Source organism: Salvelinus alpinus, chromosome 9, assembly GCF_045679555.1.
Source record: "Salvelinus alpinus chromosome 9, SLU_Salpinus.1, whole genome shotgun sequence".
In the NCBI taxonomy this organism is placed as follows: domain Eukaryota; kingdom Metazoa; phylum Chordata; class Actinopteri; order Salmoniformes; family Salmonidae; genus Salvelinus; species Salvelinus alpinus.
In genome coordinates, this window is record NC_092094.1 from 19,651,564 (window position 1) to 19,679,433 (window position 27,870).

Consider the following 27,870-nt stretch of genomic DNA (forward strand, 5'->3'; position numbering starts at 1 on the left):
GACCCATGATGAAATACCTTTACCGGGTGTAAATCCACTTCACTTAATGTAGTTCAATAACCAAAATAAATTATTTCAAAGTCAATATGTCCCGTCATAGCAGACACCCTATTCTTTCTGCAGACATCGTTGAATCTTAATTCAGAGCAGATATTTAACTGAGCTTTTGGAAAACGTAGACAAAGATTTTACTGAAATTCTGTTATTAAACTTCACATCTGCACAGTTCTACACAGGAAGTGTGTGTTTGCAAAATGTTCCATGTGAACAGTTAAAAGTAGTCCTTGTGCATACAGTTGTATGGTTTGTTTAACTTTGCCTAATCTAAATGGTTTTTGTTTGGCATGCATTTTAAGTGAACAAATCTGAGTCGGCACAATTCTGTTACTACGGAATTACCCCATCTAGCTAGCCTCAGTGCTATGCCTATGATTTTAGTTCCGTCTTAGAACATGGGGCTCTTTCAAGAGCTATGCTCAGTGTTATGATAGCACATGTACAATATACATATGTACATGTAGGATAACAAAAACGTATCTGTGTGTGTAGCCTTGGAAAAGAGAGAGAGAGGGAGTGTATGAGTGTGTAGGCTTGTTGTGAATGCAAGTCTGTGTCCGTGTGTGTACTGTAGGTTATCATGAAGACTTTTGGTTCTGATCTGGTCCCCCCCCCCCCTTCCGTCAACAGGGGGACACTGAGATCCTGTGTCACGCTCCCTGGCACTTCCTGGTCCCATGACAGCCAGCCCCTGGGCCCCATCTATCAGTGGCAGACTGCACTTTGATCACACTTCAAACCTGGGGCCATCCGGGGGAACCAGGGCCCAGCCCAGCAGAGCAGTCCTGGATTAACACCATCCCACTCCACCTTTGAAGTGCCACTCGGCAGCTCAGATGGCAAAGGAAAGGGAATTAGTGTGGGGTGTGTGCCCTTTCTTCAGTGTGACGGAGATCCCTCTGTGGGCTCACCGTTAATCAAGCAGAGTGTGTGTTAAGGGCCGTGATGAGGGACACTCACTGCAGCTGGAGCTCTCCTGCAAGGAGCTCAAACTGCCAGGATCAAACACACAGCAAAAACACACTCTACACCCCAAGGAACTACTTACACTAGGTCAACCCGATGATCTGCACATGGTACAGATAGAACATGGATAAGACAAAGATATGTCAACAATCCAAATCAAAGAGTTGATAGGGGGTTGACAGACTTATCACCAAGGAACTAAAACTTGACAAAGCAGCCTGGTAAACACTCCTTAAGGGAGTCAAATGCTTGAAGGATGATTGGAGGGTGAGTCAATGCTAAGTCAAGGGTTTGTCACATCCTCTAAAGTGCACATTCAGCCCCTTCAGCACTGTCAATGGCTCTGCTGTAGCTTGCTAAGGTAGGGTAGCTGGCCAGATCACTATCAGAGTGTGTGTGTGTGGCTATGCCTCAGGTGTCGCTTGCAGCGTCACACTTGGAATACAGGGTCAGAGGTTGGCTTCTGGCATTATGACTCACAGCAGAGCTGTGCCATGAGCTGTGCCATAAGCTCTGCCATGAGCAAATCACTGGTGTCAAAACTGCCATAATATGAGATTGGCCCATTGTTGACTGAAAATATGTCCTGTGTTCCAGTCAGCAGAGCCACTGACATGTCCTTTGTTACACAATGTCAGTGGCTCTGACTAACACAGGACATATTTTCACTCAACGATGGGCCAATCCCATTCAAAGGAATGGACTTCAGTTTGTATGCTGCAGCCACGAGCCTCTTGTGTCAAGAGAAAAAACACCCACACGATTCACAAACATTTGCTGATGATTACGTAAACAGAGCCTCTGTGGTGGGTTAACACAGCAGGTTGATTGAATGTGTGCACAAAGGTCCCAGAGCTCCTCGCTCCGCAGGCCGGCAGATACCCCAGGTAGAGCCAGGGAGGCTTAGTGTCAAAGGCCACTGCTCATTTAAAGCATTCACCATAGGGCCACGCTACAAAGAAAACATGCTCAGTCAGTGATTCTACAAGACAGTCAACAGAAGAGTCTGAGTAGACTGGCGGATGCATTTGAAGATAAAAGAAAAGCGCCCAGTTCTCCCAATCAATGCTTGTGTCCCAACGACAATGTGTGGCCTTGTGTGATAAGTCCTGCCACTGGGGCTGTATCTGATGGCTCCAGAGCTCCAGCAGACCCATAGAGGCCATGTTATCAGGGCTGGCTTCTCTGCAGAGCCTCACTGCAGATACTTTCCATGCCAATGCCGTTAACAGCTCCAGGAGGGGTTCAAGCAGGCAGTTAGAGGGAGGGGGTTGGGAGGCCTGCCTTCATTGTGTGAAGGCTATTCTCACTTACCTTCCCACTCCTCCTCTTACATGGCTCCTACAGGAGCCATCAACTGACAACACTCAAACCTCCCCTCCCACACGACACGTAGCAAGGCACACCATAACACAGGAAGACGCCCTCGCATCCTCAGGATGTGCCATGCATTCGTTCCGGAGAGCATTGAGATACAGTCTCATACCTGACCTTGAGAAGAACCAAAGATAGATAAATAAGTTGGATGCCTGCATACCACCTATCTGGATGCATAGTGAGTTGGTTGGAGCTCTGGTGATAGGACTGCCCATCTCACACTTACTGCTGTGAAACCCTGGGGCCACGTTCTGACACATTCAAAACATGATGGCCTCCGTGCTACCTGGTTATGGTCTCCATTTGGCCCCTGAAAACAACAACCCGACAAAACTGTTTACATGTGAATCTTGATTATATTTATTAGGATTCCCATTAGGCGACGCCAAAGGCGGCACCTAGTAAAGGACCCATCTTCTACCACTTTGTCATTGGTAATCTACAGCGTCATACAACACATAGGGAAAACAAGGAGGCACACACATAGCAACTGCTGATTCCCATGATCACTCAAGTAGGAGAGCCGCCTGTGTTTCATTGCAGTCTCAATGTCATTCCAGTCTCAATGTCACGGCCAGTCAGCCAGGTGTGACAGTTGGCTGTGCTGGCGAGGGGAGAGAGGGGGCTGGGCTTGGGAGACTAAAGTTTGACAGATCCTTCACGGGCTGAGCTCACTGCCGTGCAGACAGAAGAGCCCCCTGGGTGAGGATCATTAAGCACAGGAGATGGGAGGCGAGCAGCCTCATTCCTCCACAGCCACACGGGTAAACACATACACTTCCTCTCAGAACTAGAGTTTCCTGCTTTACGCTGACAACCCAGTGGTCTCATTTCCCAACCATATCACACATCCTACACCAACACACATGGCCCATTAACATTTAGCCTGCTGGCCCTACACAGGGAAAAACTGTTTGGCCAATGTGGTGGTTGGAGGAGGGATCCTTGGGACGTCCAACTGATGTCACCTCATTGAAATTTAAAATGGTTACGGTTAGGTAGGTCCCAAGGATCCCTGATAGCAATAAACCGAGTGCGCAATGAGCTGGGGAAAACACCACGAGGCAAATGGGAGAGCAGGGGTGGGACTAGAAGTACAGCAACATGAGTTTGGCACAGAGAACGCACAAAAGCAGTGAGAGAACAGAACGGTGAGACAGGAGCGGGAATGAGAAACTAAAAACAACAGTACAGCAAAACTTGCATAAGGAACATTATGTTGCCTACTAAAGACAGGGGAACACTGACTATTCAAAAAATATCACAGAGAAGGACATGCTTGACAGAACCATTTCGAAGAGCCCTTTACAAAACAAGCGATAAGTACTCCAACTAACAACTGCAAAGACCCAACAGGTGTATCTGACTGAGTCTTTGTTTCAGACTGACTACACCCTCTAAGCACTCGAGCTTGTGCCCATATACACCATCTCCTCCTCCCTTAGCCTCAGGTCCCTCAAGTCTCACCCAATCTGCACCTCCTTCCCACACAAACAGTAACCCCCCCTCTCCCAGTCTGAGTCTGTGGGGTGACACTCCCGCTGGTTAATGCCCCCCCTCCTCACACACTCTTCCCTTGCACACACTCTCCCCAATGCTCAGAACACCATATTTCCCACCCCGCTCTTACCTGCTCAAAGTGTTATGTTGCATCACACTGTACTGAGACTGGGATGTAAACATGTCTGCCAGCCGCACTAAATACATATTAGTTTGCCTTAGGTTGTTAGCTGGCTTTCAAGGAATCACCCTAGACAAGACATGATTCTCAGAAGCTCATAAGTAATTTACCCTCTACTCTGTTCGTTCTTCTCTACAAGCCTAAATAAGGGGAGCCCTTGAAAGAGCAGACCAGTTAGGGTAGAGGCTGTCCCCAGACTGGAGACAGAGAGAGGGAGCCATGGGGAGCAGCAACAATAGAGTTGGCTGAAACAAACCCCAGTGTATGTGCCCCTCACCCCCCAGCTCCCCATGTGAAACCATCTGATGCATGTACTGCTGCTTCACTTGTCAATCACAGCTGGGGGAGGGGAGAGTCAGCTCTTACAATGTGCCTGGGTATGGTAGTTAGAGAGACATAGTGCATGTGAAGGACTAAGAATGTGTGTATTTATGAGGGATCCACAACCTTGAGGGGTGACAGCAGGGTGTGAAAAGGATTGGGCTTAGAGTTAGCCGACATGGCCATGTGAGGTTCGCATGTGTGACACTTTGATAGGATGAGCAGTGGAGGGTTGTGCTGGGAGAGTGTGTGGTGTGTAGCGCAGCAGAGCTAAGGGAGAACTCCGGGTGAAAGATTCGGCCGATATAGTATTATAAAACAAACTGGGCTGATGAAAGGCTCATTGTTGTTGTGTGTGTGGGGGGTCCTTTCTCCTTTTGGGGCTGACAAAAGAGTTGTGCAGGCCAGGGTTAAAAGGTAAAGATATTCAGGATGAACGCAGCAACCACTGATCCTTTTCAAGATGCAGCGTTGCGCTGGCTGCAACATGGCCCGCTGACCCTTCCTTTATTGACAGCGCAGATCCCACAGCCAACGTTCACTTCCTCCCAAAAACCCCAGGAGCTCTGCTGAGGACGGCCCCTTTCAGATCAATGCCCCCAATTCAACACAGACTCAGCAGGATTTAGCTAAAGCGTGCTGCCTATCTCTGACATTTAATCCACACAGTGAATTAGCGGGTACCAGAGGACCCTGTCTAAACTTGGGGAACATCACAAACCACTATAGATCCTTCTCCCTAATCCATTTGCTTTTAGTCAAGAGGCCTTGCTCACTCAGCTCCCCGCTTTGCCAGATCTAATAGGACTAAATCTTCTTTTACAATCAGGCGCAGGCCTGGGAAGAATAGAAGCCCCCCCAGTCCAGACAGGCTGCAGCAGGCAGCAGCACCCAGTCAGCAGCACCTCCACCCTCCAGGGGGAAGGCAAAGAAAGAGCCACCATCTGGGATTTAGTCATGGTGATGCCAGGGCTGGAGTAGCACCGCTCTGAGGGCTGGATGAATAAAGGCTATTCAGCACTGGCACACTGAACATCACAACCCAAGTTGGTTGGGGAGACTCCCTAAGAACGAGAGGAGGGCTGGCTTTCACAGGGACGTGATGAGCAATCAGTACAATATGGAGGCGGGAGTTGGATATAAATTAGGAGTTGGAAGTCATTGGAGTGAAATACTTTCAATGGCTTCAGGACAATAAGCAACATACTAGGTTCCATGTTCATTTCAGTTTGTTGAGAACTGCCAGGTCAAGTGCTGAGGGATCTTCTCTACAGTAGGTAGGTTGACTCCATAGCGACCAGGACCCGTTTCAGTGTATCATCAGTGCAGATAGCAGCAGCCAGATTTACATTACATCTGTATCCAGCCCTGCAGACTGGCTTCGTCAACCCAGCTCTTAAATTGATTCACCCTCAATGCATATTAGTACCCGGTCATTATGCCTGCCTTAAGTTTAATAAATGGCCCCAGAAAGAGGCCAACTTCTCTGCCGCTCTCCAGATATCAGACAGCAGATGAAGATGTATGGAATCAGACACACTTCACCAAACACCAGCACGACACATATCTCAAGTAGAATGTTAGGCTCAGGCTGGCAGTACTGTAGGTGGAGGGCACATTCTGGAGGATCCAGAGGAGGCTCAGAATGCCTGGAGTCTCTGGGATTTCAGGGCTCATTTCACAGCCACATTGCCAGGAAATCAAGTGTGCCTCCATGGAGACAAAGAAGCAGGGGGACGGCCAGGTCGGCTGGGGCCTCTTCCTGCAGAGTCCCTCTCCCTCCGGCCAGGGGAGACTGGGAGCGACAGCGAAGTGTAACAGGGAAACAATGTGCTAGGAGCCGTTGTGTGAACTTGCCAAGAAAATCTCCATTATCAGCCACCGGAACCGTGGCCCGAAAAAGAAAAGAGCCGCTCGACAACACCACCTTCCCACTGGATCACTGGGTTTGTTAATATCCAGTTGGTAGCGGTTTCACAAGGTACAAAAGTTTGGCTCAGTGACATTCATAAAGGGGCTCCTGAAAAAAAGCCACAGTGAACTCTGCCCACTGAACCATTCCCTCCATCCTGAGCTCTCGCTACCAACAGCTTTATGACCAAGAGACAAGATATTAGAGCCATGCGGAGCTAAAGCAAAAGGCGTAACATACATTCTTCAAGTCAATCCTTACATGTTTGCCTCTCTCGCATGCTGATAATTTCCTCTGAAGAGATTACACTGGTACAAATGAAACTGTTCTTTATATCCTCTCTACACAAGAAGTGCATTACTCAGAGGCTAGCATACCCTTTCCTCCCATCTGCCAATTCTGACACCTGGGGACAAAACCAGAATAGAAGATTAACAACACCCAATGAATGTGTCAGGGACAGCTGGTTGAAGCTCTAGTGGCCACAATGTTGACCCTCCTGTCCGTCCAGTGAGACATGCATCGCTGTGTCCACAATGCTGGACGGAGAGAATGTCATGTAATGTTGACACTGCGACCAGGCTCAACTCAAATCACCTGGGCGCTCGATACCAGAGGAAAGACCATTCTGTCAGGGGAATGACAGCCACTTCCAGCATCGCTCCAACCCAACTCTTAAGTAACCCAACCTTAAGTGCCACCAAGACACAGACAGAGCACAAGTACAAACACAGGAAATCAGTATCTAAGATTTTTGGTGGTAGAGTTCAAAGAAACATTCTGGTTGCATCTTCTATATAAAATAATGTTAATCAACTTCTAGAAGTTTGGTGAGACTGGCCAATATTGAATTTCAGAGAAATATGCTATTTCAATCCTAAATAGGAGGTGTGTTAGACTACTTATTGAGACAACAGTGGTCTGAATCCATGTCACTGTAGGTCTGCTTGGTGAAACCATGGTATCTCATGGTATGCAGCGTGAATGCAAAATAAAAACGTTTGACATGAGTCCCCCCTCCTGCCTAAACACAGAGCACCAGTGTTCACTGAGACCCAGGAGGAATCATTCAGAGGAACCCCTCTCTCCTCAAACCTACTGTGAACTGTGGAGTTGATCCAAACATGGTTAGAACATCCTAGCTGTATATCCACATATCCTCAAGGCTTCACAGAGATAGAATGAGCCTTATAAACTAGATCTTGCATCAGAGAAATGGCCTTAAAGGCTCAAATGCAGCCTTCAAAATATAATTAGCTCCTTTACGGAAAATCTAGTCTGGTCTGAGCAACAGTTGATTTAGGCTACATATGTATACACATGCTGGTGACTACAGAAAGAGCTTGAGGTGATCTCCTAAAGCGCTTGGGCCCTTCGTTCTCTGTCCAGTGAGACACAGGCCTTCATCTCAGTTGATCATTTACTCTGGCGCGGTCATACGATCACCTCTCAGGCAAGGCCACATCAAAGACACTAGATCCTCTTAGACCTGGATTTGTGTGCTATTTACTAAGCAAGCCACCTGATTTTTTCAGCACAGTCATTTAAGAGCACACATTAAGGCTAAGCACAAACCAAACAAGGAACAACAGAGCCATCCACTAAGCTCTGTTCCATTACAGGCCAGGTAATGAAGCACATAAGATCATCCAGGGCCACAATTCACTGATGGGGCTTAGTTTGTCCCAAATAGTGAGGAAAACTGGCAACCTTTCAGCTCAGTTTCGTTTGGGCCAGTGTATAAATAGCCTACCTGTGTAAGGGTTTCAGACTAACCTGGCTTGAACAGAGGTTCAATAAAAAAAAATGCAATCCGTAATGTCCAAATGTCAGAGCCCCTAAACATAATGTAACGTGATGCAATGAATATTGGTTCGGTTGAGAGTGAGATCATGTAATCCAAGGCTCATACTACCATGGTCCATGCAGCAGTAAAGATGTGACAATGACATTTGATCAGTCTAGGCTTAGATTTGTATTATCATCATCCATTGCATAATTACACCAGAGAGAGGTTGATTCTTTATAGACTGGGAAACAAGAGATTGTCCTCTAGCGATTAACAGTGACAAAATTACAGATTTCAGTATGTACACTCTACCTCTTACATAATCCCAATAGTATTTCTGAAATGGAGGTAGGTACATTTTCACCACTTCAAATGATATTTACAGATGTAGAAGTCATTGGCTATATCAATAAATTGAAGAGGTTTAATATTTATTCAGATATAAAGTAGAAGGTAGGCTATATTATTGACTAGAGTACAATAGAAGTGTGACCTTGGACACCAAGAGTGCACCCGATTAAGACGTCAAATTGGTGGGTTTATGGTGAGCATTTGCGCAGGACCAATATGCTATTAAACCCTCATTATCATAGATTTCGTTACTGATATGCGTCACGGATTAGGCAATCCATCAAATAAAATGTTTATTGAAATCAGCTACAGTGGCAGCACATGTGATCTGTGTCTAGTGACGCGGTTAAAGATTGATAAAATAATTAACGCGCACCCGCGTAAAACCAAACGGTGCAGATCGATCAAACCCGAGTTCTACAGAATCGAGACGTTTGCATCATGATATCGCTCGCGGAAAAAAATAAACACAATACCAACTTTACTATAAACTAGAGGTGAAGCTTAGCCAGCCCCCCCATGCACCGACTCCAATGTACACTGACGCTCTAGAGACGAATTTATTTTAGCTTCACAGAAAACAAGCATTTGAACGACTGCTTCATCATAGTAACGTTAAAACATTCGAGCGAATGAAAATGCCAGAATGGCTAACGTTACCCTGACTACCCCGTCCAGGTAGCATGCTAGACAATTAATTCGAAACTCTCGTCATGAACTTGACTGTACTTGATAAAAACATGGCAACAGTGGATCAAAAGGGAGCAAGATAAAACTGCAAACAGCCTTTATTCACGTGTGATTTATTTTGAAATTGAGAGTAATAAAGATAACTAACGTTAACGCTCTAATCAATTATAAGTTACAGATAACTAGCTAACGTTATAACTTCGAGCTATTTATGGTGATATAATTAACATTTTGTTTCAAACTATAAACGGTAAGATAGCTAGGTAACATTTGGACAAAGACGTGCGATTTACTATGACTGGATGGCTGTAAACACGAGCGAAGATTTCACCAAATGAAAACAAACGGTTCACACCACATGGTTCTGTTTCGGCTGGCAAGAACTATCAAAATACAACACACGACCATTGCCAATGGGCATTGGTCTAACTTGTTAGCTGACGTTAACTGCATTGCTTGTTATAGGAACAAAGTAATAGTATTTATATCATGAAATTAAAACTACCGTTTATTTCAACTGGGACTTAACTGGTTTTCAAACGTTCTGGCTTAGCTAGTAGCTTACTAGTTAGCAGCTAACTTGGCTAGCGTTAGATAAACACAGATAAGTTCTGAATAGATTAGCTAGCTAACGTGAGCTAGCTAGCTAGTTCTCAACTGCCCTACAAAACGAATTATATGAGCCAAATACGAAGGAAATTGATATTTAGCAGTCCAAAAATAGAAAAGAAAATCTCCCAAATATCTACATGTAATTTCGAGAACTTCTTTACCTCAATTTCAAAGTCTGGTAGGTTGAATGCCGTCCTGAACAGCGAACAGAAATGCGCTATGGCGGGGACTTCCCACCAAGACTGGATCTCTTCCACAGAAATTGTACATCCCTGGGACATTTTCGGACCTTAAATTGTATAACTTTGTTTCTCACATTAGAAATAATTTCCTCAAGGTATCAGTGTAAAATCTCGTTAATTCCTTAAAAAATAGGACAAAAGTTGCTGTTGATGTTCCATCCAGTCAGTTGCCATTGCAACCCAGGTCGGAGAGTGCTTGCTACAATCTGTTTCAATCAGAATTTCACAAGAGCTGAACAGATGGGGTGGCGCTACCAGCTTGGCGCGAGGAGGGGTGTTCAGTTAGCTACTTACGCCGCGTATTTAAATATACAAAATCCTGGGTATCATAAATGTTTAGTCACTAAGCATTTATGATACCCATCAACCTATTTGTTTACATGTAATTATACTCAAATTAAAGTATATTGATACGAACATTTGATTAGCCGGTTTCTTTGTTTTGTTTACAATGCGGCCATCACCACCACCTCGACTGATAGACCAGTCCCCATTTAAAGGGAATGCTCGTGAATTCAGAACGGTCATGCAAAAGCACTTCTTACGGTATCTACATAAAATTTGTGTGCGCTTCTTCTGTTGCGCGTCTTCGAGAGTTGAAGAAATTAAGTGCAGGGGCATTTACACTGAATTAAATGTGATCACTGTATGTTGGATGTTTCTTTTCTTTTGTCCTCCCTGGACAAGTTATGATGAGTTAGGTAATAATATCCTTATTGAACTCTTATATAGGCTAGCAATTAGCCTTTATATTTAAACTTGTAGTTTATATAAAACCACAGTTAAGTGTAGCTGTATTAGCTTGAAAAGCGAGGAAAGGATTTAGAATATATTTGTTTTGTAACGGCAGTCTCCAACAAGGGAGAGTAAGTTTAATATGTAAAGCTGTGGCTCCCCCCATCGCAGAAAGGGGAAAGCGCATGAACAGGAGAGAGGTTGTGTGCGGTGATGACCACTGGCCTTAGACACTGTCATTTTGTCTCTCTGAACTGACATTAATGGGCGGCTAACTCAATGGACTACCAAGATAACATAGTATAATTCACCATTTATCTAGGCTACACAATTCGTAAAAGCTTGACAATGGAAAGAAGAGAAACAGCAATCATGCAATTTCCAGACTACAACATTCTGTTTATCAACATTTTCTATATTGACATATTCACTAGCAAATGATAACTGCCCTTTGATTGAACCTATCTGTATTCTATTAGGGCTGGGATTGATTGAGCAGTCACCTCAGGGCTAGTCGGTGGACAGCTATCACAGTGCTGTCGATATTTTGATAGGCTTAGGTCCCCTGGGAGCCGCTGTGCCACTTCAGTGCTGCCATGTTGCTAGGAGACAGACAGATCCTGACTGCCTGTTGTCCAGTGTGGCTGTGGTCGAGCTTAGGTAGCCTTACTCATTTTAGAACATGGACTTTGTTCAATGATCCAGGCTCCAGACTATTTCAGAACATCCATTCACAACTGCAATGTATGTGCCTCATAAAGACTATCCAATACCATTTCATGCAGCCCACTAGCTTTGTCCTAACATAGGTTGACCATCATTTTAAGATTAAAAGACCATGTATGGTGAAAATCAATGAGTCACGTCAGTGAGCATGATCTTTGTCATCACACGTTTCTTTGCACAATTAGGTTAGATTATAAGTTTAATAGTCACATGTAAAGGGTTGCAGGTGTAATTACAGGGTAATTAAGCTCCAAGCTCCAACAACGCTGGTCAAAGTGAAATGAAAATAATACAATTAATAATAAAGAATATACATAAATATAATATATACATAGATGATTGTGGAAGCACTCTAGTGGCAAGGGACATTAGTGTGTAAGTACTGTATTAGACTATTCTGAGTACGGTCTGGAAGGGTGCTCTTATAGGACTTTGATTTATGAAACTAAGGCAGTAGCAAAAGTTTGGATGGATTATGCATCCAACCCTAGGTTGGTCAATATCATACCCACGACATCGTCAGTGCTGATTTTTTCCATTGATCCTCTGGAAACACTTGTGCAGTTTTTGAGACGGGACTCATTGTCTCAGTATGGCCTATGAAAGTTGTAAAATCCTCTCCATCGGGAGTTAAGGGTAGTCCAGGGTATGTAACCTGACACCAGGTAGTCTGGGGGCCACATTTACCCACTTCAACAACTGGGGTGTGAGAGCCGCTCTCTCATTGGTGCTTTCTGAAAGTCCTCCTCTCCACAAAAATACCATCCATAATGCTTCCACTCTTTGTAAAACAACCTTTTCATTGTGGAAGAAAATGAACACAATAGGCCTAGATAATGAGATAGCAAACATAAAGACAGGCAATAACAGGGTTTGTAAGCCCTGTGTTGTTATGGCAGTGAACATTTAGTCCAGTCTATCTCTGTCTCTGCATGTAGAATGTACGCCTGTTTCCACCTGTATCACAGTCACTCTGACCTTTGTACCACTCCAAAAGATAAGAACAATTGTTCTACCAGTTTATATTTTTCTCTTGTAAGTTATACCCTTTTTAAATGTTCTTTGTACTGTAATGTGACAACATATTGTAACACAAAATAAGAAATGTTTGTCTAAAAGTTACATTTACTTTTATTTAAAACTATTGCTGGGATGCAAGTATTTGCCATTGATGTGACTAATTATCAATGTCAGAAGTTGTTTTCCAATTAACATAAATCAATACTAAAAACCAATACTCATATAAATCAGATAGTTGGAGCAGAGCAGGGTGGAGCTTGTGCTGCTTGACTACCGTTGCTGCACACATTGTTGAAGTGAAAGGAAAGTGGACAGCTTGATCCTGCTTGTGGGATGCACTGACACGGGTAAGTTCCCCACTGCTGTCTTTCTCATGATAAAACCAATTTTTCAGACAAAAAATTAGCTATGTTGTCTGAGCTGGATGATTTGGTGCAGTTTGAAGCAGTTGGGGTTTGGGGGGGTTGAAGTTGGCATGGGGTAAACTCTTGTCTGCGTTTTTGGCAGGGGACTAGTGTGAATGGAACGGAGCTGAAAGAAAGTTTCACAGAGCGGCTCAGTGAAAGGCATGTGCAGAATGTGACTGACTGGGCACTAGAAAGGACTGAGCTGTAAGATGAAAGGGATCCAGAGGAACGGTTAGGAGGATGGTTGTGGTGGAAGATAAGAACTGAGGAGAAATCAAGAGAATGGTGTCAAAACTAAGGTGAGAGATGGAGAAAGGTGAATTCATTATTTTTTCAAAGGAGGAGAGAAGCGAGGGTAGAGAGATGGCTTACAGTGGTAAAAATAGACAGAGGGGGAATGGAGGTGGGGAGATTAAGAGAGATTAATTAGGGAGCTGAGAAGGAAATAAGGAGAGAAAAAAATAAGAATGGAAGAAAGGGGACAAGAGGAGAAGAGGGTAGGTGGGAACACCTGATGTCGATTTTACGGCTTGGGTAATATTGTGCATAATAACAGACCAGCTTCTGACAATTATTGTTAGCAGAAAAAAATAGTCAAACCAATGTTACAATGGTGGATCTCAAACACAGCTAAAGGAAACTGGTAAGCTTGTCATCTTTCAGTTTTGCCCTCCTTGGTAGATCAAATCATCTTATCCCTTTTAGCAATAAGATTAGAGAGACTTAAGATGTTCTCTTTCTGTGTGGGAGCCACAGGACATTCTGCCTCAGAATTATGAATGACCTACCTGGGTACCAGATGTGTTTGTGCTGACCTTCCACTCCTTGCTGCTCCTTGTCCTGTGCATGATGGCGCAAACAGATCTGGGATCCGGCTAATGAATGACCAACATGGCCTTCAATCATAAGATCTACGGTCAAAATTCTTATTCAGTGTGTGGACGTTCAATCCTCTGCAATACTCTGAACAACTATTGCCATAAAGAGTTGTCCCTGCAGTTGAGAGAGTTTACAAAGAGATAAATAGGACCTCTGTATGATAGTGAGGTATGAGAAAAGGTAACCTGACCCTTGTCATTGGTGTGGCCTTGCTCTATTGGAACAGACAGAGACCACTGGTATTCCTGTGTGGCACAGCAGAGCAGGAATACTGGCCAGAGGACACCGGTTAAGCTCAGGTGGTGGGTGCCACAAAATACAGGGGAGAGGAACCCTATTGGTTCACCACCGTGGAAGAACAGACACCACATTGATACCATAGAGGTGGCAAGCTGCATTTGTGCTGGAGACAGGTGGGCCGGTAAGGGTACGGTAGTGGTGATGACACCTTTGGGCTGAGCTGCTGTGCCGATGGGAGGAGGAAGGAAACTGAACTGGAGCCCAATGAGAGACAGGATGGCTGAGCAGAAAGTTAGGTAACCCCCATTGCAATATATCTCTTCACCTAGAACCTGGAGGATTCAATCTAACAATAATGTGAAAGGAGGAAACATTTTGTTGCCCTATGCCAGCATTCCCATTTCCATTTTATTTATTTGTATTTATTTATTTTTTATTTAACCTTTATTTAACCAGGAAGGGCTCATTGAGATTTAAAATCTATTTTTCAAGAGCGTCCTGGCCAAGATAGGCAGCACCAAGTCATTACAAAAATTACAGACAGACAACATGAAAAACTACAAGTAATCTAGTAAAAACCATTGAATTCACAAGAGTATAACAAAATCAAAAACAGAAAATTAAAAATATTGACAGGTCAGGGAATCAGCCTCAAAATCCTTCATCAGTGATTTAAAAACACCAATCGGGACAAGTTCTTCCAGTTTAAAATTATTTTGTAAGGTGTTCCAAGACGATGGCGCAGAGTACATAAAAGACCTTTTACCAAATTCAGTTCGGACATTTGGAACAGTTAGCAGGATAAAGTCCAGCGAACGAAGAGAGTACCCACCACATTTCTGAACAATAAATCCCAATTTCAGCTTCAATTTTTTTGTAAGTTGTTGAATATGCAATTTAAAAGAGAGGCCGTCATCAATTAGAATTCCAAGATATTTATATGAGGTTACAACCTCAATCTCCTTGACCTGACAGGTAGTAATAGGTGAAAGGTTCAGAGGTCTATTTCTTGCATTAGAAAACACCATTAGTTTAGTTTTGTCAGTATTGAGGATAAGCTTCAATTGACACAAGGTATGTTGAACAGTATAAAAAGCAAGTTTGCAAGTTCTGGAAAGCTTTTGTAAGAGACGAGGCACAACAGTAAATAACAGTATCATCAGCATAAAAATGAAGTTGTGCATTTTGGACATTTGTGTCTAAATCATTTATATAAATAGTGAATAAGAGAGGACCAAGTACAGAGCCTTGGGGCACACCATTCAGGACAGACAATTTAACAGACATAAGCCCATCAAATTGAGTGCACTGAGTTCTATCAGACAGATAGTTAGCAAACCATGCAACTGCATGCTCCGAAAGACCTACACTCAACAATCTCTGCCTTAGTATAGCATGATCAACTGTATCAAAAGCCTTAGAGAGATCAATAAAAAGTGAGACACAGTGCTGTTTTTTGTCAAGGGCTTCAGTGATATCATTTTAAACCTTCATGGCTGCTGTAATTGTGCTATTCTTCCTATTGGTACATTGATAAAATAGAGTTAGTAAATAAAAACTATTTTAGCTGTTCACTTACAAGGGTTTCAAGTATTTTCACCAGGGGTGACAGCTTTGAGATTGGCCTATAATTATTTAAAAGAGTTGGATCTCCCCCTTTTAAAAGTGGTAGGACAAATGCTGATTTCCAGATCTTTGGAATTTCATTACATTCCAGGGTTAGATTGAACAGATATGCAAGTGGTTCAGCTATGAAATCAGCTGCCAGATTTAAAAAGCAGGGATCCAAAAGATCAGGACCTGCAGGCTTTCTTTGATCTAAGGATTTCAGGGCTTTATGTACCACCTGCACTGAGAATGGCAAAAAGCTAAACGTTTGACCAGCTCTCACTGGTTCATCCATACAGGGTTGTACAGAGACAGAGGACACTGGTTCATCCACACAGGGTTGTACAGAGACAGAGGACACTGAATCAAACAGCCTACCAGATGATACAAAGTGCTCATTGAAACAATTCAGCATTTCAGTTTTGTCATATATAGCAACAGAGTCCTTCAAAACACATGACGGTATTTCATTAACATTACTGTTACCAGACATAGACTTAATAGCATTCCAAAACTTTCTAGGGTCATTCAGGTTATCAGTGGTAACAGACATAAAATATTCAGACTTGGCCTTCCTGAGAAGAAAAGAACACTTGTTTCTTAACTGCCTAAAAATAAGACAAGATTTCCTTGCTTTAGCCCAGGCTAGATTACGGTCGTGAATAATACAAGACAGCTCAGAAGAAAACCATGGATTATCCCGCCCTTTAACCCTGAACCTGCGGAATGGGGCATGTTTGTTTACTATTTGGAAAAAAACACCATGAAAGAATATCCAGGCAGTTTCCACATCAGGGATAAGCTCAATCTTGCTCCAGTCAAAATAAAACAAATCATGAAAGAAAGCCTGCTCATTAAAACACTTCAAATTTCTCATACGAATAAAACGTGGGTTTGTCTTTGGAACCTTAGTATTTCTAACAGCAACAACAGCACAATGGTCACTTAAATCATTACAAAAAACACCAACCGCAGAATATTTATGTGGAACATTTGTCAATATCAAATCAATCAGGGTAGATGTCTCTGGGTATTTAAGATTTGGGCGAGTGGGTGAGTTAATCAACTGGGTAAGATTCATAGAATTACAAAACATTTTTAAATCATCAGACACAGGCTTTAACCAACACCAGTTGAGATCACCAATCAAGATCATTTCACTGTAAAGAAGTTTAAACATAAGGTGCGTCAAAGAAGAAAATGCATCACCGAGAGCAGAGGGGGGGTCTATAACAGCCAATCACAGTTATAGAAAGGCCCTTTGAAACCTCAATATTCAAAGCAAGAAATTCCAACTGTTTACAAATAGTTTCAGACTTTGCCACACTTACATGGAATTTACATTTTACATATATAGCCACACCCCCACCTTTCTTAACCCGATCAGTGCGATAAACATTGTAACCACTTATACAAATATCCTTATCAAAAACAGACTTGCTGAGCCAGGTTTCAGAAAACACAATTACATCAGCATCAGTTGATTTAGCCCAAATCCTAACCCCATCAATTTTTGACAACAGGCTGCGTACATTTAAATGAAAAATACCAAAACCAGATCTTGATTTAAAATCAGAGGGGGTTTGGAGACATTGCATATCAGGGCCAGGGTTAGGTTGCACGTTACCTGATATCAACAAAAGAAGAATAACTTCTGTTTAATAACCTTGCACGGCTTCTCTTTTTTAAGAGACCTACTGCAAGCGAATTCTACAAGTGAGTTTCCAGACAATACAAAACAGTCATTTAAAACCATTTTACTTTGGTAGTGACACAAAAGGCATAAAATTAGCAGTGTAGTTAAGGTTAGGTTTAAATTCACATTTTAGGAAGATAAATTGTTTAGTACTTTGTGTGTTTGGTAACTAGTGATGACCTACTGCCTTGGCTTGGTTCCTCATTTACTTTGTTCACACAATAAAATAAAAAAGTAAATAAAAAAAGTAAATAAAGTACAGTTTATTGAATTGGATGAAAGAGAGAATAGTTCTGTTTTGACTCATGCACACAGTAATTGTTTTCAAGTAATCAGACTAAGCTGTCCATAAGGGCAGATTAGGTCAAATGTGTTTTTGAACATTTGCATTCAAAACAAGTGTTTGGTGCTGTTTTGGTGAGCGCTACATTTACTGAGTGGCTTCCACAAGAAATCAGACAGGGAAAATAACCAATTATTGGCTCTATAGTACTAGTTATTTACATGCTTGGCTCTACTAGTTGTCTAGTACAGACAACTGTCTATCTCTATACACCTGTACACACTATGGCATCATAGGGTTGAGTGTGCATTGAGCCTATATTTACATTGGTAAAGTGAGTTACTGGTTGGCACAGGAGTGATCCTTTGGCATCCTGACTACTCATGGTCTTTTAATTAAGTAACAATCTAGTAGCTGCTAATGAAGTTTAATCAAATCAATGGAAAATCAAACTGTGAACCAAATGTGAACCAATTAAATTTAGAATCCTTAGTTGATACATGTATTTTTGGACTTAGAAATGAATGATATATTCTTCAAGAATCAATAGGTATATAACTTATAAATGCCTCATGAGCTTAGTTCAACTGTGGAACCCCATCAGAACCCAAATATATAAACCTGTTTTACTCTGTTTGTAAACAATGTAAACAGTATCATGGATGGTCGGTCCTTGCATCCATAGCACTGTCTATTCATTTAAGAGTGGTTACATTTCTACAGGCCCATCCCTCAACTTATTGATACAATTAAGGATTCTAACTTTAAAGGAAAGTGTCCATCAATTATGTTTGTAGTGTGTAGCTGTGTTTAAGTGATGCTGAACAACCAACATTCTGTGATGTAGGGTTTTGTTAAGATTGACAAGACACTGTATTGTATAGAAAAGCAAATTACTAAATGGTATTCATTGTTTATGCATGGTCAATAAGCATCAGTTATAAAAGTTGTGAAGAGGGCACAACAAAACCTTTTCCCCTCAGGAGACTGAAAATATTTGGCATGGGTCCCCAGATCCTCAAAAGTTTCTACAGCTGCACCATTGAGAGCATCCTGACCGGTTGCATCACTGTTCGACATCTGACCATAAGGCGCTACAGAGGTTAGTGCAAACAGCCCAGTACATCACTGGGACCAAGCTTCCTGCCATCCAGGACCTATATACTAGGCGGTGTCAGAGGAAAGCCCAAAGCCCTCCAGTCACCCAAGTTATAGACTGTTTTCTCTGCTACCGCATGGCAAGCGGTACCGGAGCACCAAGTCTAGGACCAAAAGGCTCCTCAACAGCTTCTACCCCCAAGCCATTAATTAGACTGCTAAACAATTCATAAAATCACCACTGGACAATTTACCTTGACCCTCCCTTTTGTACACTGCTGCTACTCGCTGTTTGTTTGTTACCTATGCATAGTTACTTCGCACCCACCTACATGTACAGATTACCTCAACTAGCCTGTACCCCCGCACACTGACTTGGTACCGGTGCCCCCTGTATATAGCCTCGTTCTTGTTATTCTTATTGTGTTACTTTTTATATTAGTCTACATGGTAAATATGTTCATCTTCTTGAACTGCACTGTTGGTTAAGGGCTTGTAAGTAAGCATTTCACAGTAAAGTCTACACTTGTTGTATTTGGTGCATGTGACAAATAAAGTTTGATTTGATTTATAAGATATATCATGAATATATCAGAAAGTTCACCCAAACTGATTTTTACCTGAATACTTCTCCTTTTGATGTGAAGGCTGGACTGTTTGACGAAGAGAGTAAAGTTGGAAGGTTACTTTGGGATGTATCGAGGTACTATTTCCCTGGATTAATGTAATGTATAATTCTGTGTTATGAGTGTAGCTGACACTGCCTAAATTGAAATAACTGCTATAAACCATGTATTATACCCTTTGAAAGTATTGAGCACCTAGAGTTATTAACTAGCCTAGAGCTAATCATATGAAAGTGCAGGGGACGTTTTTTTAATGACGTTAACTGTAGATTGTGTTGTTATAATCCATTACTATTTTTTCCACAGGTGCAGCAGTGAATCTCACTCATCACACCAGAGATTGCCATTAAACTGGCAGCAAATTATATCTTCAGACAGAAGCTCTCCAAGGATGGGAAACTAACTTTTTGTCCGAGCACAGCACTTACACTTTTAACTATTTAACTGAAACATAAATTTACATACCCGAGAGTACTTTTTTATCCATCAAGTTAACATAACATTCATGTAATAAAGTCAGACAAACTAAGGTACTATTGCTACAGTAAACTGTACCATTTTATCAGGGGTGGTGCCATTATTGTTATTATTGCTATGTGTCTATTTATTAGTCTGTTAACCCTGTCATTTGGCCCACAGGAAGTTGCCCCTGTGGGGGGAGATACTGGCAGGATATGGGGCGGGGACCTGCCAGATGATAGTGACCACACCCATGGAGATGCTCAAGATCCATTTGCAGGACGCAGGAAGGTTGGGTGAGTTCTGTGAACCGTTTGTCCTTAGGCCAACCACATCTCAGACTCTGCTGCTGAAGTTTTTTGGCACTGATGTGATGTGTGTGTGTGTGACAGCTGCCATAAGCAGAGTGGTCCAAGCACACACTGCAGCTTCTGGTCCAGCTCCTGGTCCATCTCCTCCAGCCCAGCCTGCCCCTCCACCTCGGACCACTGCCATCCGTATCACCCTGAAGCTACTGAAGACACGAGGCCTGCCAGGCCTCTACTGGGGAGCAGGAGCCACACTGATGAGGTGTGACACTCTCTGTCTCTCTCTCTGCCTCTGACAAATCCACATAGGCAAATAGCATAGAAAGTGAAAAGCTAAATGAAAGATATTAGACAAATTGTACGTGTCAAAAAAACGCACACCGCACACACACACTCAATCACTCACTCACTCCCTGTGGTACAAGCACACAACAGGAGGTTGAGGCCCCGTAATTGGGGAGGATGGGCTCGTGGTAATGGCTGGAGCGGAATCAGTGGAACGGTATCAAATACTGTACATCAAACTCATGGTTCCAGGTGTTTGATGCCATTCCATTTGTGCCGTTCCGTACATCAATATGATCCGTCCTCCCCTCAGCAGCCTCCTGTGAAGCACACACATACACGTTTCTCTTGTTCAGTTCGGAATGACTAAATCCTGAACTGACTGAACTGAGGTAACCTGCTAGACTCACTGTCAGGCCTGATTTGTCTCATTACTGGTGATTAGTTTGTGGCAAAGACTTTGATTTACTTCTTGTAAAGGCTGCCTGATTTACATATACCACATATTGCATCGCTCCGTTCAATATTTTGTATTTCTGTTGATACGTTGGTCTTTTACATATGTACAGTACTTACTGTATGTGTGGTCTGGAACCCTGGCTAATCAAGGCCAACATAAATCAATAGGTTACTGCAGTTATTGTATGTCTGGCAGGCTGAATCTAGCTGTGGACCGACTGAAACATGCCTCCGTTCTTTTCGTATTCCTGGGATGTTCCTTTCTCTATGATCTACTTCCCGCTGTTCACCAACCTGAACACGCTGGGAAGGGCCGAGTAGTCATGGAGACTTGCAGGAGTGGGCCCCCTTCCTGCAGTCCTTCACAGCAGGCTGCACAGCCGGATCAGTGGCAGCTGTAGCTGTCACACCATTTGACGGTGAGAGAGACAGAGGCAGGGAAGGGCTGGGGGAGACCCATAAAGGAGAGATAAACCACTGTATTCAGTAGCAGTGCATATCATTCAGTCCTAAACGTTAATGTCCACAATAAGACCATCTAATCTGTAGATGTCATACAGGGGCAGTTTGTAAGGGCTGATTCCTGTGTTGGGTTGGGATTGCAAAGGCTATTGAATTTGATTAGCGGATTACAATTAAATTATACCATGAGACCCCAAGTACAATGGTATGAAATACATTATCAATAACTCTGCAATCCCAGAGCACGATACCCACATTGTCTGTACTTTGTTAAGGGCAGTTGAGTTTACATTGGTTTCAGTGTGTGTGTTTGTTGGCAGTCATAAAGACTCGTATACAGACCTTGCAGAAGGGGGAGGACACATACCGTGGCATTGTTGACTGCACACGGTAAGGCTTGCACCATAAAACCCACATTTCTCCAATATGTATCTGCTAACCTTTGGTTGACAGCAGGTTTCTCACACTTCCATAGGAGGATCTGGAGTAAAGAGGGCCCAGCAACATTCCTCAAGGGGGCAACGTGTCGCTTACTGGTCATCGCCCCCCTCTTTGGCATCGCACAGGGGGTCTACTTCCTGGGCGTAGGAGAGCTGTTGCTAGGGCTACTGGGATAGCAACTGCCACATGCTGTGTCCCTTACAGTACAAAACATACTGCTTCATTCAGCAGTGAACGTGAACGGAGGGAGAGAGAGAACTCTCCATGGTTCTTATGCAAAGGCTCCTTGACTTTGCCATCACTAAGGAAGTTACCAAGCTATCATGTTGTTTGACAAAAGCACTTTATATGTAAGTGACAAATCCATCAACATTTGTTTTTAAACTATCAAACATTTTATTTACTAATGTTGTATAATGCTGATTACACTGCCATGAGAAGTCTAAAATGTGGCCGGCAATTGGTCCACCTTTCACAGAGATCCTTTTCGTTTCATGAAAAAGGACAACCTCCGCATTGGCTTTCCTCCCCAGTGAGTTTCTTTCCCATCCGTGAGTCCAGAGTTGTAATCTTGGACTCCTCCTGTTAATGCTTTAATCCTAGTCTCTGTACTGTAACCCACTGAACAGCCAGGCTCCTCTCCTACAGGTTAAGACTGCTGGGCCTGCACTCAAAAGTCTTACCTTCCTGTTCTCCACAACTCAGGCTCGGAAGCAAACCTCTTCAGAGCTAGCTGTAACTGTTAACTTAACCTTTTTTAATGCATCTTTGAATTACATGTCATACGCACAATAAAGATTATGCAAATAAAGCCTTATTTCTGCTGATGGAGTCTCTTGTCCTAAACATCTTGCGTTTATCTTACACATTTTGGAATTCAGCAGAAGTTTGTTTGATGTACAACTTAGTATAGCCTATGATAAGATCCATTTAAAAAAGTACCAGGTTCTTGGCAACGCACTTTGGATTAAGTCCACTAGGTGGCAATGAAAGCATTTTGTTTTATACATTTTATGATGGGGTTGGAATAACCATTTTATTCTTCATTGGAGAACATCTGAATTGAATGAACAATCTGTTTACAAACAGTGAATATTCATGTTTCTTTGTTGCATATGTATTGTTAATCACATGGGTAAGTAACAACAAAAGACATCCATTCTCCAATCCAATATGTTCCCACTCAACACACACAAACATCAAAAGGAATACAGCGGCAGCCACCCTGTTAGGTGTTTGGACACCTTACAGTAAACAAAAAATAACTTGATTATTCCTCAAGGGAAAGTAAAGGGACAATCAGACAACCCTTAGTGATGGGAGGGGAGCAGTGGTAAACTGAGGAGGTAGTATAAAACACTTGTGAAAGCCACCTACCCTTAACACCAGACAACACACATTCTCCCTCACATCGTGTCTCATAAAACAGTTTCTTACTTTGGAAGATCATAGAGATAAGTGCTTAAAGTTGGGAAGATCAGAGAAAGGGTGTTCTTGGGCTCTGCACAACTTTCAACATATCCAGTCCAAATGAGAGGCTTGTTCGCAGTAACACTTCCAATGATCCCTTAACCTTTGTCTCCAACAGCATCATTATCTTTTAGTCCAAAAACTTACGGTTCGGGTTGGCACCGAACAGAGCCGTTCTGACCTCAGGCATCATCTGTCAGAGAACAAACAGAGGGGTCAGAGTGAATACCTCAGCTGTCCCGGTACTACTCAGGATACAGAGTACTCATCAACCGAGCTTACAAAGGATATTAAGGTAGATAAGATCAGACCGATTCAAATCAACCTCATCCTGTTGGAGTACATGTGACATACTTGGGTTAGTGTTTGGGGTATTTCTATTGTGATTCCTAACCCCTCCTCCTCTGCCTAATATGTCAATACTGTACCTGCTGGGCCATGAGGTCTAGCCTGCTCTCCAGGGTGTTGGCTACCTTGATCTTCCCATTAGCGTTGTACATCTCAATACCTCCAGAGCTGTGGACACCAGAAACATACAGGTCACAGTCACTCGCTAAAAAGACCACTATAGCTTGCTTATGTCCTCTTTACTCAATCAATCACATGGATAGACCTAATTTGCACAGTGTGATAAAGTTAACGTTCAAAAACAGATGTAAAACCATTTTAACAGTCAAGTAGATGTAATCTCTCCGATTCCTTTGCATTGCTAATGTGCCGAATACAAATACATGCACTCTATTTTAGGGAATGGGGATACCTAGTCAGTTGAACAACTGAATGCATTCAACTGAAATGTGTCTTCTGCATTTAACCCAACACCTTAATCAGAGAGGTGCAAGGGGCAGCCTTAATCAACTTCGACGTCATCAGCACCCGGGAGCAGTTGTTGTTGGTGGTTAACTGCCTTGCTCAAGGGCAGAATGGCAGAATTTTCCCACCTTGCCGGCTCGGGGATTCAAACCAAGCGACCTTTCTTTTACTGGCCCAACGCTCTTAACTGCTAGGCTACCTGACTCCCCTTTTAGCATCCTGGTTGTTGGGTTGTTATTGTACCTCTTAGTCATTGATGTGCTCTTTGTTTAGCCACAATTAATGTGAAATGAAAAGGAATCTCATACATGTCTGGTGAAAGGTGCCGGTCTTGGTCAATGCCGACCTCAATTTTGCTCTTCACAGCATCTTTATAGATGGGGATATTTTTCTGTACAGCAGCCTGTATGGTGAAAACCAAATTGTGAATAAATCAACATTTTCTCAAACACAAGTAGGCCTATTCAAGTCATAATACAAGCTGAAATCAGTATGATACACAGACAATGGCAAAACATGTAAGTGACTCAACAAGGTATCCCTAATAACATAACACTGACCTGCACCATGGCAATGTCCTGCTGCCGGCAGCGAATTATCACTTTGGGCTCCAGCAGTTGGTAGAATCCCTGAAATTGAAGCCCGGACATAATTAGACCGCATATAGTAGCCATGGTTCATTGCATGACAGTGAGTATTAGCGGCACGGCAAACTTCTGTCAGACTACAGCAGAGCTCATGAGTCAGATTACTCCTGAGCGCACAGAAAGACTACCTGCAGAACTAGCCCCTCCAACAAGGCAGGGTACCTCGCTGGGTCCTTGGCAATGTTAGCCAGCCTCTGACGAGCCTCAGTTAGCAGATCCTGACACACGGAAAGAGAAAGAGTCAGACATCACTAGCAACAAGATATCTAAAATGTTATTGATAGGCAAAACATTTAATGTGGTCAGATAATTGAAGGAAAGCCGCCACTAACCGAAATCATGTCATCACGAGCTTTCAGCACCTTCAGTCTAGCCAGGTTCATCAGGTTGGACATCTGACTGTGTGGAGAAGCCAAATATTAAGTGGCAGACTGGCAGTCAAGCACTCTTATCAATGGGAGGCACAACACATGGTTTGGACAGGACAACATGGAGAGAACAAATTATGGTGCAAAAGGGAAGAATACTGCTCTATCAAGAAGGTAAAAAAAGGCAGTAACTGCTCATTTGGTTGATAATTAGTTAATGTAATTTTTGCTACATTAAATACATGCTTAATCATGTGGACAAGTATCCTGCCTATATTGTATTGTGTTTTGGAGAAAATGGGGGTCATGTTAGCAGTAACTGCATAAAGTTACTGTGAAACCAAGGTAAATAAGTGAAAATACTTAAAGTACTACTTAAGTAGTTTTTTGGTGGTGGTATCTGTACTTTACTATTTATATTTTGACAACTTTTACTCCACTACATTCCTAAAGAAAATAATTAGATTTTTACTCTATACATTTTCCCTGACACCCAAAAGTACTTTTGAATGCTCAACAGGACAGGAAAATGGTCAAATTCACACACTTTTCAAGAGAACATCCTGGCTCATCCCTATTGCCTCTGATTTGATGGACTCATTAAACACAAACGCTTCTTTTGTAAACTATGTCTGAGTGTTGGAGTGTGCCCCTGACTATCCGTGAATAAGAAATCGTGCCGTCTGGTTTGCCATAAGGAATTTTAAATTATTTATACTTTTACTTTTGGTACTTAAGTATATTTTTGAAATGACATTTACTTTTGATACTTAAGTATATTTAAAATCAAATACTTTTACTCAAGTAGTATTTTACTGGATGACTTTCACTTGAGTAATTTTCTGTTAAGCCATCTTTACTTTTACTCAAGTATGACAATTGGGTACTTTTTCCACCACTGCTTTTTGCTTGGTAGGGCAGAATAGTGATGTCACGGTGTCATTTTGTAGTTAGCATACTAGCTGTTCCTGTAGACTTCCAGTCATCGCGCTAACACTTTCAACCTGCACGCAGAGACATATCAATGAGTTCATCTGATTCTGGGTAAGAAGAAGTAGTAATTGCCAAAATGTCGCACTGTTTAAAATTGGGATCTGCCTCCGGAAAAGATATCATTATGAAGAGTATGTCCCATTCAGCTGAGAAGAATTCACTTCAACTGCTGGTATAAAACGGGTGAAAAAAACTCACATTTTCTTCTGCTGGTCGATCTGCTTTTCTTTTTTCTCATAGTACTCCATGATCTTGAGCCTTTGTGTCTGCACCAGACGGCCCTTCTCAATGTTGAACTCCTCTTCTGCCTTTAGGAGCAGACACAAATTTGTTAATATTTTGTACAGTACCTTAACCAGACTTGCCAGCTAGATGGGAGAGTATTACCTTTGCATCAATTTCTTCTGCTTTCTCATTGGCTTCCTGTTCAATGAAGGCCATCATATGCTTGATCTGTCCAAGGAGAAACAGGGGATGAAGAAGTAACATTTAACTTATATCATCATAACTCATACCATTATATAAAATAACCCCTTATCCCTAACATGTGGAATGTGGCAGTGGCACCCCGCTGTGTTTGTGTGTAGAACTAACTTTCTCATGAACAAGTGAGGAATCCACTGTCATTGGTCACAAAGTCAAATTTTTAAACTAGCTATGCCTAGACGCAGTACATTTTTGCCTGTATGCCATCTTTCAGATAATGCACTCTAAAACATTAGGCAGGGGGACATTATTGATTCCCAAAGTGCCTTTTCAACACAAAAACCCAGAGGCACAATATATCAAGGCAGAGCAAATGACTGGCATGGCAAACCAATCTACTCATGGATTAGAGTGGCTTGATATGCATAGAAAGCACCAATTAATTAGCTTGTTAGCTAACTTGCTAAATTAAAGTAGGCCTAATTGTCCAGTGAAAATCTCACTTTTAGAGGTGAATATTCTGTTAATTCATACCCAAATAATGTTTGAATCATCCTATACTCGTATGTGGCCAAAGCATGAATTGGGAGAAAAAAACACTTAAAAAACACTAAACAACCTGAAACTTGTATCTAAATAGACCGTTTCAAAAAGTTATTTCCTCATAGATGATGATGAGCTGCCAATCAGCGGTCTACACATCAAATTTTTTTGTAAAGTATAAGCACACATCATTCTGTTGTTGGAGTAACGTTATGCCCACACATAAAAGCTGCTTTTTAACATACTAAATACATTTTTGTGAAGGAAAACTATTTCACTCATATTGTAATTAATTATAGATCATATTTCATAGAAATCTGGAAACACTGGACAGTTAGTTGAATTTTGAATCACAAGGGGAAGTGCCATGATGCATCGAACTATAGTAACAGTTAGCTCGTTTGACCTTTGGTGAGAGCTGACAAATTTACAGTTAGCTATATATCTCACAAAGCAGACATGTTAGTATAGCTAACTAAAACGAAAGCACAAAGATGACCCTTTCTACTTTATAATAGTTTGTGTTAGCAAAACTTAGCTAGCTAGAAAAGCTAACTAGACAGCTAGCTTTAGCAAGCAAGATAATGTTACCTGTTTCTGTACGTCGGCATCGCTGAGCGCCATGGCTGGTTCTTCAGTTGTTGTTTTTTGCTTACTAATAAAGGTAGCTAGAAAACAACTGACTAATAATAATCAGCTACTTGATTTGACTATATAGATTTTCAGTTGCGCATACACGACACAAAACATGGGTCTAATGACAAGCAACAAACTGGCACTGAAAGTCAGCTGACTGGGTGACAGAGAACTGCGCGTTCACAACAAGGGTCGGTTTACTTCTTGTTTGATGAGGTTTAACGGCGGTTGGCATCCAATAAAT

General features: G+C 42.4%; 3 protein-coding genes across 8 annotated transcripts in view; 1 reads left to right on the forward strand and 2 right to left on the reverse strand.

Annotated features, from left to right (window-relative positions):
• LOC139584472 (chromatin remodeling regulator CECR2-like) overlaps positions 1–10,278 on the reverse strand; it is a 46,186-nt gene extending 35,908 nt beyond the window's left edge. For 3 of the 4 annotated variants that reach the window (XM_071416374.1, XM_071416373.1, XM_071416371.1), the window contains exon 1: positions 9,918–10,278. In XM_071416374.1, coding sequence (XP_071272475.1) covers positions 9,918–10,037 — 120 coding nt within the window. In that variant the 5' untranslated portion in view covers positions 10,038–10,278. The remainder of the gene's footprint in view (positions 1–9,917) is intronic. The other variant, XM_071416375.1, reaches the window with a different exon arrangement.
• A 2,479-nt stretch (positions 10,279–12,757) lies between these two features.
• On the forward strand, positions 12,758–22,547 carry LOC139584471 (mitochondrial glutamate carrier 1-like). Of its 3 annotated transcripts, XM_071416368.1 has the most exons (9): positions 12,771–12,826; positions 12,987–13,185; positions 18,607–18,694; positions 19,338–19,393; positions 19,623–20,071; positions 20,168–20,345; positions 21,149–21,246; positions 21,610–21,679; positions 21,765–22,547. In XM_071416368.1, exons 5-9 carry the CDS (start codon positions 20,011–20,013, stop codon positions 21,904–21,906), a joined length of 549 nt encoding a protein of 182 aa, XP_071272469.1. In that variant the 5' UTR covers positions 12,771–12,826; positions 12,987–13,185; positions 18,607–18,694; positions 19,338–19,393; positions 19,623–20,010; the 3' UTR covers positions 21,907–22,547. The 3 variants fall into 3 exon arrangements, with proteins under 3 accessions (XP_071272471.1, XP_071272469.1, XP_071272470.1); XM_071416370.1 differs by lacking the exon at positions 12,987–13,185 and having other exon boundaries at positions 12,758–12,826; XM_071416369.1 differs by lacking the exons at positions 12,771–12,826; positions 12,987–13,185 and having other exon boundaries at positions 17,641–18,694.
• A 192-nt stretch (positions 22,548–22,739) lies between these two features.
• On the reverse strand, positions 22,740–27,814 carry LOC139584470 (V-type proton ATPase subunit E 1-like). The gene is made up of 9 exons (XM_071416367.1): positions 27,582–27,814; positions 26,409–26,474; positions 26,220–26,329; positions 24,993–25,059; positions 24,789–24,878; positions 24,574–24,642; positions 24,322–24,416; positions 23,629–23,716; positions 22,740–23,393 (listed from the first exon to the last, which is right to left on the reverse strand). The coding sequence occupies exons 1-9, from the start codon at positions 27,612–27,614 to the stop codon at positions 23,331–23,333; spliced, it is 681 nt and encodes a 226-aa protein (XP_071272468.1). The 5' UTR covers positions 27,615–27,814; the 3' UTR covers positions 22,740–23,330.
• Positions 27,815–27,870: the final 56 nt, after the last annotated feature.

Excerpts from the sequence above, each read along its gene's own strand:
- LOC139584471 (XM_071416370.1), top strand. The coding sequence starts at position 20,011 with ATGATAGTGACCACACCCATGGAGATGCTCAAGATCCATTTGCAGGAC. Across the intron at positions 20,072-20,167 it reads GCAGGACGCAGGAAGGTTGG|CTGCCATAAGCAGAGTGGTC; the intron begins GTGAGTTCTGTG and ends TGTGTGTGACAG. Across the intron at positions 21,680-21,764 it reads GGCATTGTTGACTGCACACG|GAGGATCTGGAGTAAAGAGG; the intron begins GTAAGGCTTGCA and ends ACACTTCCATAG.
- LOC139584470 (XM_071416367.1), bottom strand. The coding sequence starts at position 27,614 with ATGGCGCTCAGCGATGCCGACGTACAGAAACAG. Across the intron at positions 24,879-24,992 it reads CTCGTGATGACATGATTTCG|GATCTGCTAACTGAGGCTCG; the intron begins GTTAGTGGCGGC and ends TCCGTGTGTCAG. Across the intron at positions 23,717-24,321 it reads CGGCACCTTTCACCAGACAT|CTCTGGAGGTATTGAGATGT; the intron begins GTATGAGATTCC and ends TGGTGTCCACAG.